General features: G+C 46.8%; 1 protein-coding gene across 2 annotated transcripts in view; it reads left to right on the top strand.

Annotated features, from left to right (window-relative positions):
* Window positions 1-16,884, top strand: part of LOC126539960 (proteasome adapter and scaffold protein ECM29) — a 467,228-nt gene that overhangs the window by 47,287 nt on the left and 403,057 nt on the right. For both annotated transcript variants that reach the window (XM_050186788.2, XM_050186787.2), the window contains exons 3-4: window positions 9,307-9,554; window positions 15,209-15,568. In XM_050186788.2, coding sequence (XP_050042745.1) covers window positions 9,307-9,554; window positions 15,209-15,568 — 608 coding nt within the window. The remainder of the gene's footprint in view (window positions 1-9,306; window positions 9,555-15,208; window positions 15,569-16,884) is intronic.

Here is a 16,884-nt window from a genome sequence, read left to right as displayed (position 1 = left end):
CGCAAAAAACTGTCTTCGAATATCGAATATGTGTGTACTATTAAAAATTGTAAAACGAGGTAACAATAGCTTTATTACCCTTTTGAATATATCGGGTTTTACAAGACTGTTTCAGGATAAAGACACTCAGTATAGGTAATGCACTTGGTTAATGTTGTTACAGATTATCGTGGAGGAAAATAACTGCTCAACATGTAGAAACAGGAAGCACTCTCTATGCACTGTGACAACGTTTCCACCTGTAGAAAAGACTCTAGAAAAGAACTGAGGTGGCAGAGATGGCCAAGTACATCTGGGCGAGTGTACTTAAAAGCGGGAAGTTGAAGCGGCAAATGGACTACCACCACTCACAAGGATCCTTACAAGGATCCTTGCCCTTTTCCAAAAAACACTTTTCCGCATAGTCTGTAACCTCCCTCTCAGGGGCAGATGCCAAATGTGTCTTCTTCTTGTTCATCACTAGATCGTCAAAAGCATTCCATACAGTGGATGCCACCAGTGGACACGAAGTCGACGCTGGCACGGCAGTGTCCCCATGGGTTCCATGTCAGCTGCCTGGAGCTCCCTTGTCACAAGGTCTTTCAGCCAGATCATCTGACCAGATGCCTGATAAACTGTTGCCTTAAAGTGCAGATCAAGAAACATGGCCAGGTTGGCCACTTTGTCAAATTCGCACTCCGCAAAATGATTCTTGGTACATTTTGCAAGATTATTAGCAAACCCTGAGTTGGGGCCTTTGTAACCTTCGAGGCAATGCTACATTCCAAAAATAATTGGAATTTGGCATGACAAGGAGGGGTACATTTCATCACTTAAAGGGACCGTAAGGGCAAATATTAAGTCAAGCTAAAGTGATAGGTTAATGCCCGAGAATCTCTAAAGCGTCAATATTCTCTAATCTCTAATGCCCGAGAATCTCTAAAGCATCAACAGAGCCTTAATTATCGAGAAATTGAGGTAAATGCAGGACATGATTAGGGATTTTCCCGGGGCATTCAAGTACTTGCCCAATGACGAAAGCAATCCTCAGTTAAATTCTGTCACTAATACTCAGCCACTCGTTGCACAAAACATTCTTTTATTATAAGACGTAATAAAGTGCTACTTGTCCAGTTCTATTTCACTTTTAGAAAAAAGAACTTATTGAGATAACCCTGACAACTACGCGGGCGGTTGAAAGGTTTCGTTTTCACTCGACACGCTTTCCCGTTTCAGTAGTCATCGTGTAGTGCTGCGCTGGGTTTGCTGGCTTGCGAAACTCGCACAGACTGCAAGTAGCAGAGAATGCAACTTCCATGTGATGTCGCGGGATGCCCGAACGGTCAACGCCACTTGGCCGAAGAGAACCTGCAGCGGCGAATCCACCAATCTGTCTTGACTCGGTACCGCTGTCTGTCAGGCTCCGCTTTACTCATCAAGGCAGCAAATGGTGTAATTGCGATAAAGGTATATGGATCCTTCAGATGCAATTTTCTCGTAAACTAAGTATTTTTTTGGCATGAAACAACCATTGCAAGGTTTCTAGAAGGGTATTTAAACAGTCCATGTTGACTTAGCGTTTGCCTTTAGTGTCCCTTTAAGATCACAGTTGCATAAAATAAGGGTGTCAATGCCTCCACAAACTCCACTGCATCTCTCCACTCTGCAGAGTTAAAGGTTTTTATGCTCGTGTCCAAAGTGGTGAGCTCAAGTGTGATGGACCCTTTGAGTTCAAAGAGGCTTGATAGCAACAGGTACTGACTCTTCCACCTTGTGTCAACATCCTGCACAACATGGAGGACGTCTTTGTTCAACTGCCTCTGCAGATCGTTCAGTCTTTTCTGCACACTAGGGTTATGCTTGTAGTGTCCTAGAATCGCTTAGCCTTCTTGCAGAGTCTGTTGATTGCCGGAGTACACGACATCGCATCGCTGATCGCCAGCTGCAGAATGTGAGCAAACCAGGCTCGCTGGAGCCATGGCAGTCTCCTGGCAGCCGCTCGGATATTGCGGCCGTTGTCCGTCACGATGTACTTCACGCAGTCGATTGGTATCCCCCAGTCGGTGCATAGCTGCTCCAATGAGGCAGCTATGTTCACAGCCGTGTGACTCTGCCGCATATGTTGCGTGTTCAAAGTGAAGTTTTTCATCTCGAACTTCACCCCAAGAAAATGACACGTGAGGCTTATTCTTATAAAGCCCTCGTTAGAATGTGACGTCCAGCTATCACTCGTAAAAGCGAGTGTGCTTGTTCTTTGTTCAAGTGATTTTCGCAGCTCATGTCGTACCTTTTCTCTTGTTCCGCCATACAGGTGCGGGACGAACACATGCGACAATTTTGTTCGAGATTGCAGACTAGAACGGTGCAGCTGCTTTCATCAGTGCTTTGAACCTCCGGTTTTTAACGAAGCTGTAAGGGAGAAGACCTAAGGCAACCATTTCTGACACTTTCTGGTTAAGTGCGTTTTCTTTCTTCTGAGACAATGGCTGCTGTCTCTGCTGTAGTATATCATCCAGTGTCGATTGATTCTTCAATGGCGCGTTTGAAGCGGCGTCATAATTGTACTTTCCCTTCAACAAAGGGTGCTGTTTCATGTGATTTTGAAGAGTAGTAGTCGTTCCCGTTGGCGTTTGAAGGACACGTTCGCACGACTTCTACCAAGCTGTCGATGGCGAGAGTCTTGTGTAGTACCGCCAAAGAAAACTTCTTCCGGCTTTCTTTTCTTGCTTGTTCTGTGGCTTGCCATCCGCCGTTGATGCCATTCTTGGAGAACACGCTTCAGCGAGGGCTATATAAGCAATGAGATAGTTGCAAATAGCGCAGCGGCGAAGTTAGCATGGTTTGCGTTTGCCTCACAGAGCAGCAGCACAGCATGCAACAAAGAGCCGGCGACCACCTTAGAAAAGCGGGAGCACAAGGCAAGAGTTGTTGATGGCAATGTAATTTTGTCCTCGGACATATATTTTTTTCTTTTTAATTTCCAAACATCTAAAAATTGTCCAGGTAACATTTTTGAGATACATACTTTGTTGCATATACTTACAGAGCCAGAAAGTACATCATATATTGTTATGAAAGAGCCCGGTAATAAAGCTTGGTAAAAAAGAAACTGATCACGTCTCACGGGCGTGAGGAAGATAGACTAAAACAGTGCATACAGATAATGAGTGGATCATGTGGAGTTCTCAGTGAGTAAAGACGTTCTTAACCCTTTCGCTGTCGGACCTTTCTGGCCGTGACGCACCCCCAGTGTCGGCTTGGTTTCAGGGGACGAGCATAACAGGGAATGAACATAGCAATTTATTTTTGATTATGATTGGTATACAAATAACATAGTCAATGCAATATGCACATTTCAATGTTCTGCAGCTGTTATTAGTAAACATCATCATCATCATCAGCCTGACTATAACATCCATTCAACATCCGAATCTGACGATGCGGAACTCATCTCTTCGTCACGTTAGACGCTGTCCAAGTCCAAATCCGAGCTCGGCTCGTATTCTGAATCGTAAGAGCCACCGCTCCAATGAACAGACGAAGGTCTCGCGCCGCTCAGCTATCCGAAAGTAACCGCGCGCAGGGAGGATGCACTTTCATTCGCCCGCGCAACAGAGAAAAATGGGACGTTGCGTGATCAAGAAGAGGGAGATGGAAAAAGGCTAAAACAAAGTTCGAAGGGCTTTACGTTTACTGCTGCAAGTCGGAAGCGAGGGTGCGGCGAGAGAGCGAAAGCAGCAATCGAATCACTCTTTTCGGAGAGGCAACGGCGACGCGTGCGCCTGAACTTGATGCGCCGTAGCAGTCGCACCAACAGAAGAAAAATAAAAACCTTCAAACCGGCGGAGATGGCAGAACAACACTTGAACCAATAACCACACACGCGCGACGCATGATCCAGCGAACGCGGAGCCACCGCGCCACTCAGCAAAAAGAGAGGGGGGCGTGGCAGTCGCACCATACTCTTCAATACATGTACTTACACAGGTCGGGGCGAAAATACGAACTTGTAGGAAGAGTCAACAGATGGCGTGGCCACGTCTGGGAGCGCCAGCTTAGCGCTCAGGCGCGAAATTTTGAACGCGCGATAGAGAACGTACCGGTACGTCAGTGACACTGTGGGGGGGAAGCGCGATGACGTACCGGTACGTTCGTGACAGCGAAAGGGTTAAGAGAATGCGGAGCAAGCATATAATTCGATACTTGCTCAATTATTCGCAGTCTGTCCGAACATGCGCGGTTTCTACTGTTATTCAGCCCTCCTCGAATATTCGGGAATTTCCGAATATGCATTTCTTGAATCGAATACACTTCGAATAAGGAAAATATTCGATTCGTATTCGAAATTTCGAGTATTCGCATACCCCTAGTCCAAAGAGAACTCTGTGTTCCAGATATATTATACTTTGAAGGAATAGGCAGCATTTTAAGTGCAATGTGCAGTGCAGTTTTAACGTTCCTGGCTTATTTAGAGGCGTTACGAATAAATATTGAACCCTCATATTTTTTTATTTTTTTCCACGCAAGATATTAGGTTCGCCTGGTGTCCTTACTGAATTAAAGGAGGCAGCTTCCTTATGTTTGCTGACTCTAAGGACAAGATAATGGGTGATCTGGAGGTAAAGTTTGAAGTAGATGGGTAATTGGGGTTCTCGGAATAAATTACGCATGCAAGCACTCTAGAGTGTTATGAGCGTGTCTAGCGAGCGAGGCAGAATGTAGTCCACTGCTCTGGGAGAACATTAAAAGCCACCAAGACCAAATTTAGGGATAATTGGTCGTACGCTATGGAACCTTTCTGCGAAGTTACATATGGTTGCATCTAACGCAACCTTTCAAAAAAATTGTTATTCAAGTGTTAGAGCGTGTCATATGGCCGCTATTAGTTATGCTTCCCATTTTCCCGACATAGCTGTGGATTACAACAGGTTTATGTTCTGTGAAAGGGGAGGGGGGTCATGGTAATTATGCAAAGTTCGACAAAATTTTTACATTCCTCGTCCATTTAGAAGTATTGCAAATAATTATCGAGCCGTCGATTTTCTTTACCTATTTTCAGGCATCATAACAAGTTCCAACTTGGTTTCAGCGATCTCCTGGGGCAACTAAACAAAATATTTTGTTTATAGTTGGCAAATATAAAGGGTGCATTATGGGCAATATGCAGATAAACTTAATAGGCAGGGGGCTAATTAGGACATTTGCAGTAAATTACGCATGCAAGCGATCCGGAGCTTTAGGAATGTGTTTTGCAAACAAGGAATTTATTCCGTTGCCCTGAGAGAACTTTGAACTCGACCGATATTATATCTAGCGGAAATTGAGTGGGGATGAGGGGGAGTGCACGGAGGGAGGAAGGACACCATGTTAAATGCAATGGCGATGTAACATATATGTTGATGAATAACTGCCTTTTTAAAAATTCCCAACGAAAAGTGCGCCAAAGCATTACATGCAGGTAAGTTTTCAAACAGAATCGTCACACACGTGCGCACACATGCACACGCGCACACACACACATACACACACACGCACCATAGGGGCAACGTATTAAACTATGCGATATAATTACAAGAAACTGAAACCTTTATTGCAACTATTCGAAAGAAACAGCTTCACTGGAAATTAGGTTGTAAATCTCCAAGGCCGCATACATGTGATGCCTTTTTTTTGTGAATATTGAAATTAATATGTGTTGATTGTACTTCGTTGCATATAACCACGGCAATACTATTACCTAAACTAGCATTTATGCTGTAAATTGTGGGGATGCGCGACTCTCATGCGTCCCCTGATATGTTTTCCCGCATAGCTCCCGTCTCCTGTAAACCGGCTTCGCCGTGTGGCCTGATGGTCGTGGCAGTCAGTCTGGTATAAGCGCAGTACGAGAGATGGCGCGAGTGTTGCGCTGCTAACGCCACCTAACGGCGGGGTTACTTGGGCGGGGGAAGGAGAAGGCGCTTCCTCTTTGGCTCGAGGTCGGCAAGCAGCGCGTGTGCCGATCCATGCTTCTGTGAGACCGTCTCGCGAGGCCTCGTTCGAATGCGCCAGCGTTCGCATGACTGTACACGCAAACGACCAGGTGTTGGGATCCAGCACGGGGCGAACGTATTCGTTTGCTATCCGGTCGCGGTGAGTCGGACTTCCGCGATTTGTCGCGTGCCCATCGGCATGTTTTGTGGATAGCAACTCGGCTAGCAGGCATCAATCTATGAAAGGTGCAATAAATGCCCTTGTGATTGTTTGCACTACTGTGTTGTCGTTCCTTTGTCCCAAGAGCACGGGTGAGAATCCCACAAAACTTAACCATCAAATACAATCTTCTGTTTTATTATTAAAATTGTTCTGTGGCAAACGTGCATTCTTTATGTGCATTGTACTGCTGCTACTGGACGGGATCCAGGACATCTGTGGGGTACTTGTTGCCATTTGTCCCGGCATCATCTTGAGATTTTATATATAGTTGCAAGAAATAACTGCAAATTCAAATAATTTTTTAGGCCCCCATGGTTCACCATGTGGGATTGATAAATAGGTCTGTGTTTGGTTAATATAAATATAACTGACAGAAGCACTTCCAGGCTTTTTCACTTATTGTATTAGTAATTCCCTATATATGTATATATAATCAGAAGCCAACAATGACACCAAGGACAATAAAGGGGAAATTACTTGTAATTACTAATTGAAATAAAGAAATGATAAATTAATGGAAATGAAAGTGGATGAAAGACTTGCAGCAGGGGGGGTAAACGATCTGACGTCATCACATTATATGTGCGATGTTCTCCCCATTGAGCTACCGCGGTGCCGTTTCCCCATCCACTTTCTTGGGTACTTATGTTTTACTACTAGAACTAACCCTGCAAGTGTTAGCCAGCGCCACCACTCGCAAACCTTGGCGGCGGATGGGGAACGTCCTTTCTGCCGCAGGCGTCATGAGTAGGAGATCTTTTGGGGTGAAGGCAACCGGTTTAAAACCTACAAGTGCTACCTGAAGACATTAATCTTGCATTAATGTTGCCAGATTCTAGACCATCATTATGTAATGAACGAGAAGAAATGAGGTTAACGAGGGGCCTGATCTTTGATAATGTCGTAGGAAGCCGACAAACAATGACACTGAGGACTACACAGGGGAAATTACTTGTACTTACTAAATTAATTAAAGGAATGATAAACTTGCTGCAGGTGGGGAACGATCCCACGTCTTCGCATTACACATGTAATGCTCCACCAACTGAGCTACCGCGGCGCCGTTTCTCCATCCCCTTTTTTTGGTATTTATGTTTCACTATGAGAACTTACCCTTCCAAGTAATTTCTCTTGTGTTGTCCTTGGTGTTATTGTTCGCCGGCTTTGTATGATATTAATAAAGATCAGGCTGCTCAGTTAACTTCCTTTCTTCTTGTTCATTACATAACTAAGGTCTTGAATGCGGCAACATTTATGCCTTCGGGTAGCATATATATATATATATATATATATATATAGTTATAGGGAGAGGGAGACAGAGAGGTCAGATCGTTTGCGTCTTGCCCCCCAATTCGAGAAATAGTTGGCGGTATATTGGGAAAAAGAAAGCAGACAGAAAAGGCTGTCCTAACCCTTAGCCTTGTCCCTTTTGGATTTCCCTTGTGGCTTGCAGCTCCTTGCAGCCTAATACTTGGTTATGCTGCCTCGAGAATTCATGACAGCCACCATCTGGTGGGGCAGCTTGTTGAATTACCAGGAGGGGGCTAGGTCGATGCACTAAGTGCTTCCATCTGGCTACACGGCCGCCCGCAGGACATCAAGAAAATGCAGTTACGTCGCGAAAATCCATGTAACACTTGCACAACCAGCTCCCACCGAGAAAGCGGCTGTGGCATGCCCGCATCACGTGGCGCAGCACTCGAGCGTGGAGTGAAAATCAAGGCTTTGCAACACTCTGCCGGTGCCACAACTAAACACAGATCAAACGACGGTCAACCAGATGTAGCCATCACGTGTTATGAATGCTCTTGCCCTCCCCATATGCCATAATGAATCAGCTCGCTTTTGTAAGCACTCACTGGTGGTGCAACAAGTGCTGGCAGCCACGCACTCTGAGTATTGTGTTTAGATCGCTGTGCACTGTACATGCTTGCAAGAAACGTGCATTCAAGGTGTTAGACTTACAACAGAAGATTGAGGGCCTCAACTCCAAGCCTAGGCATGAAAATTAATTTGCTGGAAAACCAAAGTAGTGTTCGATTGTATGGCAAGGTAATGCGAGTTTGTGATTGGCCTCTTTAAAGTGTGCAGGAGTACGTTTATCTAGGCTAAGTAGTCACTGGGTATCAAGAAGTAAGCATCTGGACGGGTAAAAATGGGTGGTGCGCAGATGGCAGACGTTCTCAAGCCACGAATGGTAGCCTACCTGTGTGCTTGAAAAAGTACAGTGTAGCAGTACAGTTGCTTTACAACACCATCAACCTACAAGTCTTGATACACAGTTGTATTCGAGGATTGTCTTTAGAGCCATGGGAGTTATAATAAACCCTTTTGTTGAGCAACCTTTTGATCAACCTCAGAGGCTGTGAGCTTGGCTGATCATCACCTAAACCATTGCACTTCGATGTGGATGGAATGTGTTGGAAGAGGTAAAGCAGCCCTCTGCTACAGTATTAGTACTTGTAGGCTGTCATAGTGTTAACCCAGTGGCTTTGCGGGCGAGTGGTATATGCAAAACTATCGGTAAATTGACCATCGATAGTTTTTGAAACTATCTACAGTATTATGATATTTCACAATGAAAGTATCGAGAGTGTAACAAAAAGTATTGGTAATAGTGCTGTCGATGGTACTATTCATTGTATTGCAATAGTTCAGTATTGACAATGTGATTGATTGTTTTTGAAATTTTTGCTGGTGGTATTACCAGTAATTTTGGGATAACTGCCCATTAAAACACTTGGTCAAATGAGAGCAGATTGCCAAGCTTATGTTGCAGTGTTCATGTGTTGTATGTCTCATGATTTTGTATTATTAATAGTGCACTGTTGACGGTACTATTGATGGTTTTCGTACTATTTGATAGTTTGATAACTACTCAACTGGTGACAGTATTTTCTAGTGTTTATTGCAGAAAGCTAAAGAAAAACAGACAGCAGAGGAGACACATAGGTGCATAGAAAATGATGGTGTACAACCAGGGCCAAAACTCAGTGCTTGCAATGTTGATATTGCAGTACTATTGAGAGTTCTTGTACTATCAATAAATAGTTTGCAAATGGCTTAGTCTGACATAAGTGCCTGCACTAACGAGTGGGAATGTTGAGTTGTGATAAGGGTGCGTATGTGCAGGTGATGGAGTTGCTGGTGCACGTGAACAAGCGGCTCAAGTCGCGGCCACAGGTGCAGCTGCCTGTGGATGCCCTGCTGACTCATTACGCAGCTTCTGCTGGTGGCCAGCACTCCTCATTCTTTGTCAACTTTGCCCTGGTGTACCTTCGCATGGGCTTTCCCCGCCTGCCCCCATGCCAGCAGGTTGAACTCCTGCCCCGGCTCATGGAGTGCCTCACGCCCAACAGGCCCCAGCAGCACCAGGACGAGTGAGCCATGTTGCCACTGGGTTTACTTGCTGCTACTAGGGAAGCTCTGCACTGACACTTGTTTCACTTAAATACAGTCCACATAAAATGTCGCTGTCGTCGCGTTCCACCGTCTCCAATTTCTCTTTAAAGAATTATAGACCATAACTTTATCACAAAGCTGGTGCTTGTAAATTACTTTTGGCAGACAGCAGTTTTTTTGTTTTTTTTTCACGAACACAGCCGTGCTGCTCTCTCCCTTTCTTCAGTATCTGCTAGGGCACACTGTGTGGAACAGAAAAGGGGGGGGCGCCCTGCCGAGATGCTGGAGCTCGAACGGAGCAAAAATAGTTTGTTGTTTCTCTGGACACACACATCGCTTGTGTCAGTTTTCTCAAGCCACACTCCTGTCACTCCAGTATTTAAAAGAAATCCACAACCTCTGTCTGTAAAGCTCCGAGACTGAATTAAAAAAAATAAAAAATGTAAAGCCAGTTCCACACAGTGAAAGCTGTCAAAACAGCGAAGCTGGTGGTCGTTTTTTCAAGTTTGAACTCGTGTTTAGCGCAGTTTTCAGGAAAGTCTTTTGTCTCGTCGTTGCTTTGCTAGATTCGGGCTTCGGTTCCAGATTGCGCACCCTCTTCAGTTGCATGAGGTTGTGATCAAACCACAGTCTATCACACACCTTGCAGCTGTGGCCACACTCTCGGTCGAGGAATGTTTTTTTTAACCATCCATCAGCACCCTCCATGAGAAGACTCTGCTTCGACGTCTCTGCTTGGCCTCCTACTATCGAAGGTTAGCTTGCCTCTGCTAGCATTTGGCTTGGGTTGCCTTCTCTTGACAGTGGGGGTTGGCTTGCCTCCACCAGCACTTGGCTTGCACTTCCCGTTCTCGATCCTTGGCGGTAGCGGCTACCCTCTGCTGGCGCTTTGCTTGTGCTTCTCGCTCTCGAACCTCCAAATTTGCCCGATGTCGGCGCTGCCGCTCTCGTGTGAGCACGCGCCGAGCGGAATCCATGGGGCAAAAGGGCGCGTGCCGGCGAAACACCTGCTCCTATACCCCTTACCTCACCCCTCCCCCAACGCACACTCTGCCCCCCTTCATGACAATGGAGGGCGAAGGCTTGATTTGGAACAGCTCCGCTGTTAAAATAAGGCATGCATCTTTTACAGTTGCTGACCACTAATTCGCACACCGACGATTCGGACAGCTCCGAGACACTGCCACTGGCCCAAAGACTTCATATGTAAAGGTGACTGAAATTATGGACACCTTACAGCGCACCAATAATTCTGACTCCGACTGCACAACTGTGTGCGAAATTGGCCGCAGAATCGAGCAGAAATTTAGATAATTTCGTTTTGGTATGTTGCCAGTGTGGTTGTCAGCCATGTCACCAGTGCCTCTTCGAAATTGAAACTAGCAAAACCTAGTCACTTTGTTTTATGTGAAAGTGTCTAATGGCCCATCGAATGAAAAAGCTGGCGTCTGTCATCTGTAGGAGCGAAACTGCAGGTAAATTCCCATTGGCTGCGATGCCACGTCACGAGTGCGCAATGACACAGCAGAGTGGGTGAAAGGGGACACCTGCTGCTGCTTTAGCGTGCCAGGTGTTGCATGAGGGGAGAGGGCATTGCCGTGATACCACGCCACCTTTGCGCTTGCTCTCTGAAGCCTGTTATCTGCGCGTCTGTCTGCACACATTCTCGCCTGAATTCTAACTGCGCCTCAGTAAGGCCAAATCAAAGCGCACCTAGCACCTCAACATGCCCACTTGCCTGCGAAGAGTTCACAACTCAAAGGACTGCACAGCGGCATTCAATTGGACATTCTTCTGAATGCTTCATTCTGAATTCTTCCGAGTTCTGAAGTTACATTCTTCGTGAATGCTTTTGCATTCAGAACTCATAAGAATTGCTTAGGTGTCCTTGTATATTTTTTTATAGTACTCACTGACTGTGCCCAAACCACAGGACAGAGCCAAGCTACTAAGTCGTAAAAGGCTGCATTTGCGATTTGTGCTTTTTGCTGTGCAAGTTTTGTTCTGCTCTTATCCACCGTTAATGGCTTGCTGCTCCTGTTGTAATGCGGGTGGAGCGTCTCTCTGACCGCTGGTGAAACGAGAGAGGCATCGCTAGAAAGTCACGGCCACAGGCTGTCTAGGCTAAAAGCAAGCAAATGAGAGCATAGAAGCTCGTTGACAAACTTGGGCTGTATTTTCGGACAATCACTCACAAAGATACTTTCACTTTCGCGATACTTTGCATGAGTAGCATCAGATGCATTGATGGGTGGCAGCACTTCCACAATCTTTTAAGATAGCATGCTTGGCACTTTGCCAAGAATACCATCTCTGGTAGATGTCGATGCGTCTTGCGCTAGTTACACAAAATTGAACGTATCCCTGAAAGGGATGATACGAGAATAGACCCTTTGCAAAAGTACACCACCTACTGAGTAAATTGAGTTTCGGTTTCGGTTGCAAAAAGCATCCTAGGAATGAATTCACCATGTTGGGGGGAGCGCGGTAATCACTGTAACGAGGTGCTGTCGATTCGCTGCTGCAACGTCGCTTCTCGGATAGTTGGTCGCTGATTTCGACATGAGCGATGTCGCTTACCTTGTACACGGTTGGGAGAGTGTCTTGTCGTGGCTCCTGCCACTCCGGGAGACAGCAATCAGCAGTTTTGTTTTCACTCAACTACGAAGGGCCAGTGAAAGGCGTACAAGTTGGTGACGGAGAGCTACGTGGTTGCCTCTTCAGTCTCCGTGAACCACTCTTGCGAAACGTAAGTTTTTGCGGGTGAATGATGCCACTTTCATCGCTAGCTTTAGTAACAGCGCTGCGAAAGCCTGCAAGATCAATACATTGGTGCGCGCAAGGATTCGGCATGTTGGGAAGTGCTTAATAACTCCTGCACCCGGTGCGCTTGTTCGGACCCATGTAGTAGGCTATCTGAATGAAAGGCAATTAATTTAACCGAATTCGGTCATTCGATGTCTGCAATCACTTAAATTTTTGTGGCAAACATTAGTTGTTGTAATACTTGTAGCTTTATACACGGTGTGTGAACGCAGGTTTGAGCAGCAAAGAACCACTTTGTTGAGAAGAATCGCTGACCAGGGTTTTACGCTTGTAGAACTAATAAGCCACTTACTGATTACTAAACCGTAAAATCATTTATTTTATCTCCAGAAGAAAGTTGGTTGTCCCACTACCACCTGTTAAAAAATTTCGGGCTTTTACTTCATTATTCTGCACTAAAAATGCTTGTGTTTCTGCTTTGCCACAACGCAGTTGAATGATCAAGCGGGCAAAGAAGGGTAATGAAGACACCCAGCGTCTGATTTGACACGAAAAAACGTTCGAGTTACATCACGGTGTGATTTAGGGTTGCACAGACTTTTCATTGGTGCAAATAGTTCAAGTGATCAAACTTGATTCATAGTCCTGATAGCATACCAAACTTGGGACGGTTGAGGGACGCCTTTGGTGTGGTGCTTTGAGGCTGGAGGCCTGGACTCGTGGCTGTCACTTCTGGGTATCCGTCCATGTCTGTGTGCAAGCAGTGCAATTCTTCTCCCATAATGCGAAGGCCAAGGGCTTGAACAGCAGCCAGACCGAGGAGAGATGTCCCACATGGCGTAACATAAAAAGTTACCATGGCTGCTTTCCCTCTGTATGAGACTCGAGCGTGAAATGACCCGAGAACGGGAATCTTCCTCTGCGAAAAATTCAACAATGTGAGATGGGAACTTGTCAGCTGTGCTGCATTGCTAAAGAGGCATTGGAATTGGTTCTTCCCCATAATGGACACAGCCGAGCCTGTGTCAACCTGAAACTTCATGGCATGCGCCGGTGTCATCGCGGTAACAGGCACTACTTTAACCTCGATGTAGACGCCTGTGTTCATTCCAGTATGGACTGCCGAAATGCTAGTGACACTCGTAGCATCTTCTTCCGGGACGATTTCATGGATCTCGGCAGAGTACCCTTCTCGTACGTGACAGGATCTCCGACAATCTTTCTGAAAGTGGCCATGGCATCCACAGGCAAAGCATGTGCTGCCTAGAGCGGGACATGCCGAAGGCTAGCAACTTGCTGCGCCGCGATTTCTGCAGACATATGTATGTCTGATCCAAGGGAAAACAGCGGCGGGCGGCTGCATTCATATTATGCGCGGGTATGGTGCATGCGCTTGACCAGCTGAAGCAGTGGTGGCTTGAGAGGTGTATGCCGTTATTGCGGTGGTCCTCTCGTCGACTCTGGCTTACTGGGCTATCAAGCAGCTGGTGCTCGATTCAGTGCACTGGATTAACGAAGGCTTCACATTGGCGCTGGGTCTGTTCCCAAAGCAGTGCTATCTCGACAGCATGATTGAACGTCAGTTTGTCGCATTCGAGCAGCGGTGGGCACACGACGCTTGCTAGGAGCTGCTCACACATGTTTTCGTCGGCTTGAGTTGTGAAATTGCAAAGAACTGCTGACTTGCGAAGCGTGCCAACGAAGTCTGTGATGGGCTCGCCCTGAAGTTCGCGATGCTCACCGAGTCAATGGCGTTGCAGACAAACGTTGCAAGCAGCAGCGAAATGCCTTGTTAGTATCTCGAGGGCCACGTCGTACTTGTGGCACCAGCAGCGATGGCATCTGGAGCAGGCGTGACAGCGGGTGCGTTGCTCGGTTGTTCTAGATTTGCAGCGGACTCAGTGGAAGCGCGTTGACAATGCACTAGCCTTGGGTCTCCAGACAGTGCAGCAAAAGAGCCTGGCGGTGGGGTGCAGGTAATTCGCTCACTCCGGATTCCAGCAAAAATGTCTTGAAGAGGCACAGGGGCCGTACCGGGGGTATCGAGGAATGGAGGCGGCGGCAAAATCCTGGCTGTGGAAAACGTCCCTTTCGCCAGATTCTTGTGTCGCTAGGGTAGGGGCACGAAGTGAGAACGTTACACCAGCGCAGGCCCCATGCTGATAACAACCTTTAATCATGTGAACATCGCCTGTGTACATGAGGGCTACAGCACAATCTGTTCAGTGTCCCGTGACTTATATTGGGTAGGAATGCCATCTGGTGCGAAGGCACTACACTACATAAGTACTTATACAAGCCTATCTGTATTCATGAATGTTTACCCGCGGAGAATACATTTTTGGTACGTTATGGTCACTCTAAATAAACTGCAGTAAATTTTTTTTGAAATAGGTCACCCTGAAGATTTTAAATCTGCAATAAAATATTTGGCCCTGGGCGGTCGCATTTGGCGAAAAAAAATTTACTTGCATTCTCACCCACAACTAATACAGGTGAGAATTTGGGAAATTTTTTGGAGCACTCTTACTACTGCGCACTTTGTTTTCGTAGTTTCCCTTCATTGCTGCAGAAAATTGTCTGCAATTATAGTTATGATGATGTCAACAAAGTGATTTGTTCTAGTGCTTAGTGCAGAAGCTTGAGACGAGATGGACAGAAGACAAGATGCACATGTGTGTCTTGTCTTCTGTCTGTCTTGTCGCAAGCTTCCGTGCTAAGCATTAGAAGAGATGCTGTACCAACAAGGCCTAAACTGAACCCTTGACTAGCAATGCCATGCAGAGACATGTGAATCTTGAGGACAGATGGGTGAAAGATGAGATGAGAATTTTGATGCAGCTCCTGGCTGTGTCTGTTGATGCAGGCTCATGCAGCTGGCCCTGGGTACGATCCCACACGTGGTGACCGTCCACCGTGCAGCAGGTGGCAAGGGCACTGCCCTTCCCCCTCCCTCGGGACAGGGGGAGGCCTGGGCCCTGCTACGTGACCGGCTGCTGGACCTGCTGCTGCTGCCGTATGCCGCCGCAGCTGGAGGCGGCGCTGCACCTCCGGGGCTGAGTGCAGCTGCCCTGTCTCGCCTTCTGGGTCCTTCCCCCGCTCCCAGCCCCGAAGAGCTGGAGCAGCGCAAGATGGCTGCCCTGCAGCTGCTGGCTGATGGGGGACTCTACCCTGAGCGTTCGGTTGTCCTCCACCTCGTCATTGCTGCAGCTGACACACGGCACAGGTGAGAATGAAAATAAATGTAAGCATGTAGGCCTGTTTCATGCAGATGCTGCAAAAGCAACACAGGTTGGTCACTTGTGTGGGGATTGAGGTACCTTCCCATGCCTCGTCCCCCAGCTCGCGCATTGTGCTTAGCTCGATCTCTGGGAACCGCTGCCGTAATGGCAACATGGCGGACGTGACTAGCGCACCGGAGCTAATTTCCCACACAAACCGTACTTCTCTCTCTCAAGCTCGAGTCACCATGCGAGCAAGTCTCACCGGGACGCGCCCTCATTGGCCTCTCGTGTGGCGGCCCCTGGGCGCCCTATCCACCTGAGCGCTGAGCACTTCATCGCTGCGGCAGATGCTCACAGGCCTTTAACGAAGTGGTTACGTGGGACTTTGGCTTCCGCGGCGTCTGTTCTCGCACTTGGTGGACCGCTTCCCGGATAGCCCTGGCGCAATGGCTGCATGTACTTAATCGGTCTTGCGGTAAGCCTTTGCCTGCAAGTGCCGTGATTGTCGCACTGTGCTGTATCTTGGGTGAATAAATTCGCGCTTGGTGGCTATCTGTCTCTGGAGCTTTTTGTGCGCCGTGTTGGAGAGTCGACGAACCCTGCCGTAGCGCCTTTGTGTGTTGCGGAGTGGAGCAGCATTGTGCCTTTTCCTGACCGTCGCTAGTAGGGTGAGCCTTGTGCAAACCCATCTGCACTTGTCAACTTCACACTTGTAAGTACACAAGCGCTACAAACTCAGTCAATTATTCACTCAGAATTTTATTTTTAACAAGATAATGCGTGTAATTGTAGGTGTGTGCAAGTAGCTTTGTAGTGAGAACCGACGTTTGCACTACAAAGGTATATTGAGCTGGTTGGCTAATACAGTCAAATCTGTATACAACGAACTTTATAGTACTGCGAAAAATGGTCGTTATATCCATAGTTGTTTATATATGGACTTGTCCTTACAAATGCTCAAAAATTAACATCACTGAAGCTGGCATCGGCAGTTAGAATTCGGCAGCACTTTGGTCTGAAAATCAGATTTTCAGTGTCATTTTCAGTGCTGGTGCGTTCCCACATCTAGGTGCAAACTTACATGAAAAATGTCTGTCTAATGAATGACATGCAGCATTGTAGAGCTTTTTCAAGACAGCTCCCAGTTCTAATCATGTGTCTTTGCGAAACTGCGAGCACAGCTGCTATTTTTATTTGAGAGCTTGTGATATATTTAACAGTGAGTGGAACATGAACATACTCTGCACATGAGGGCGAAGCATTCTAGTTGGCCGGAAGCATACTTCAGAAACTACTGTGGCATGCCGCCATTCTGCGA

The sequence above is a fragment of the Dermacentor andersoni genome, chromosome 2 (assembly GCF_023375885.2).
Source record: "Dermacentor andersoni chromosome 2, qqDerAnde1_hic_scaffold, whole genome shotgun sequence".
Lineage (NCBI taxonomy): Eukaryota > Metazoa > Arthropoda > Arachnida > Ixodida > Ixodidae > Dermacentor > Dermacentor andersoni.
The sequence above is the reverse complement of the archived record's forward strand: the minus strand, read 5'-3'. Positions and strand labels throughout refer to the sequence as shown.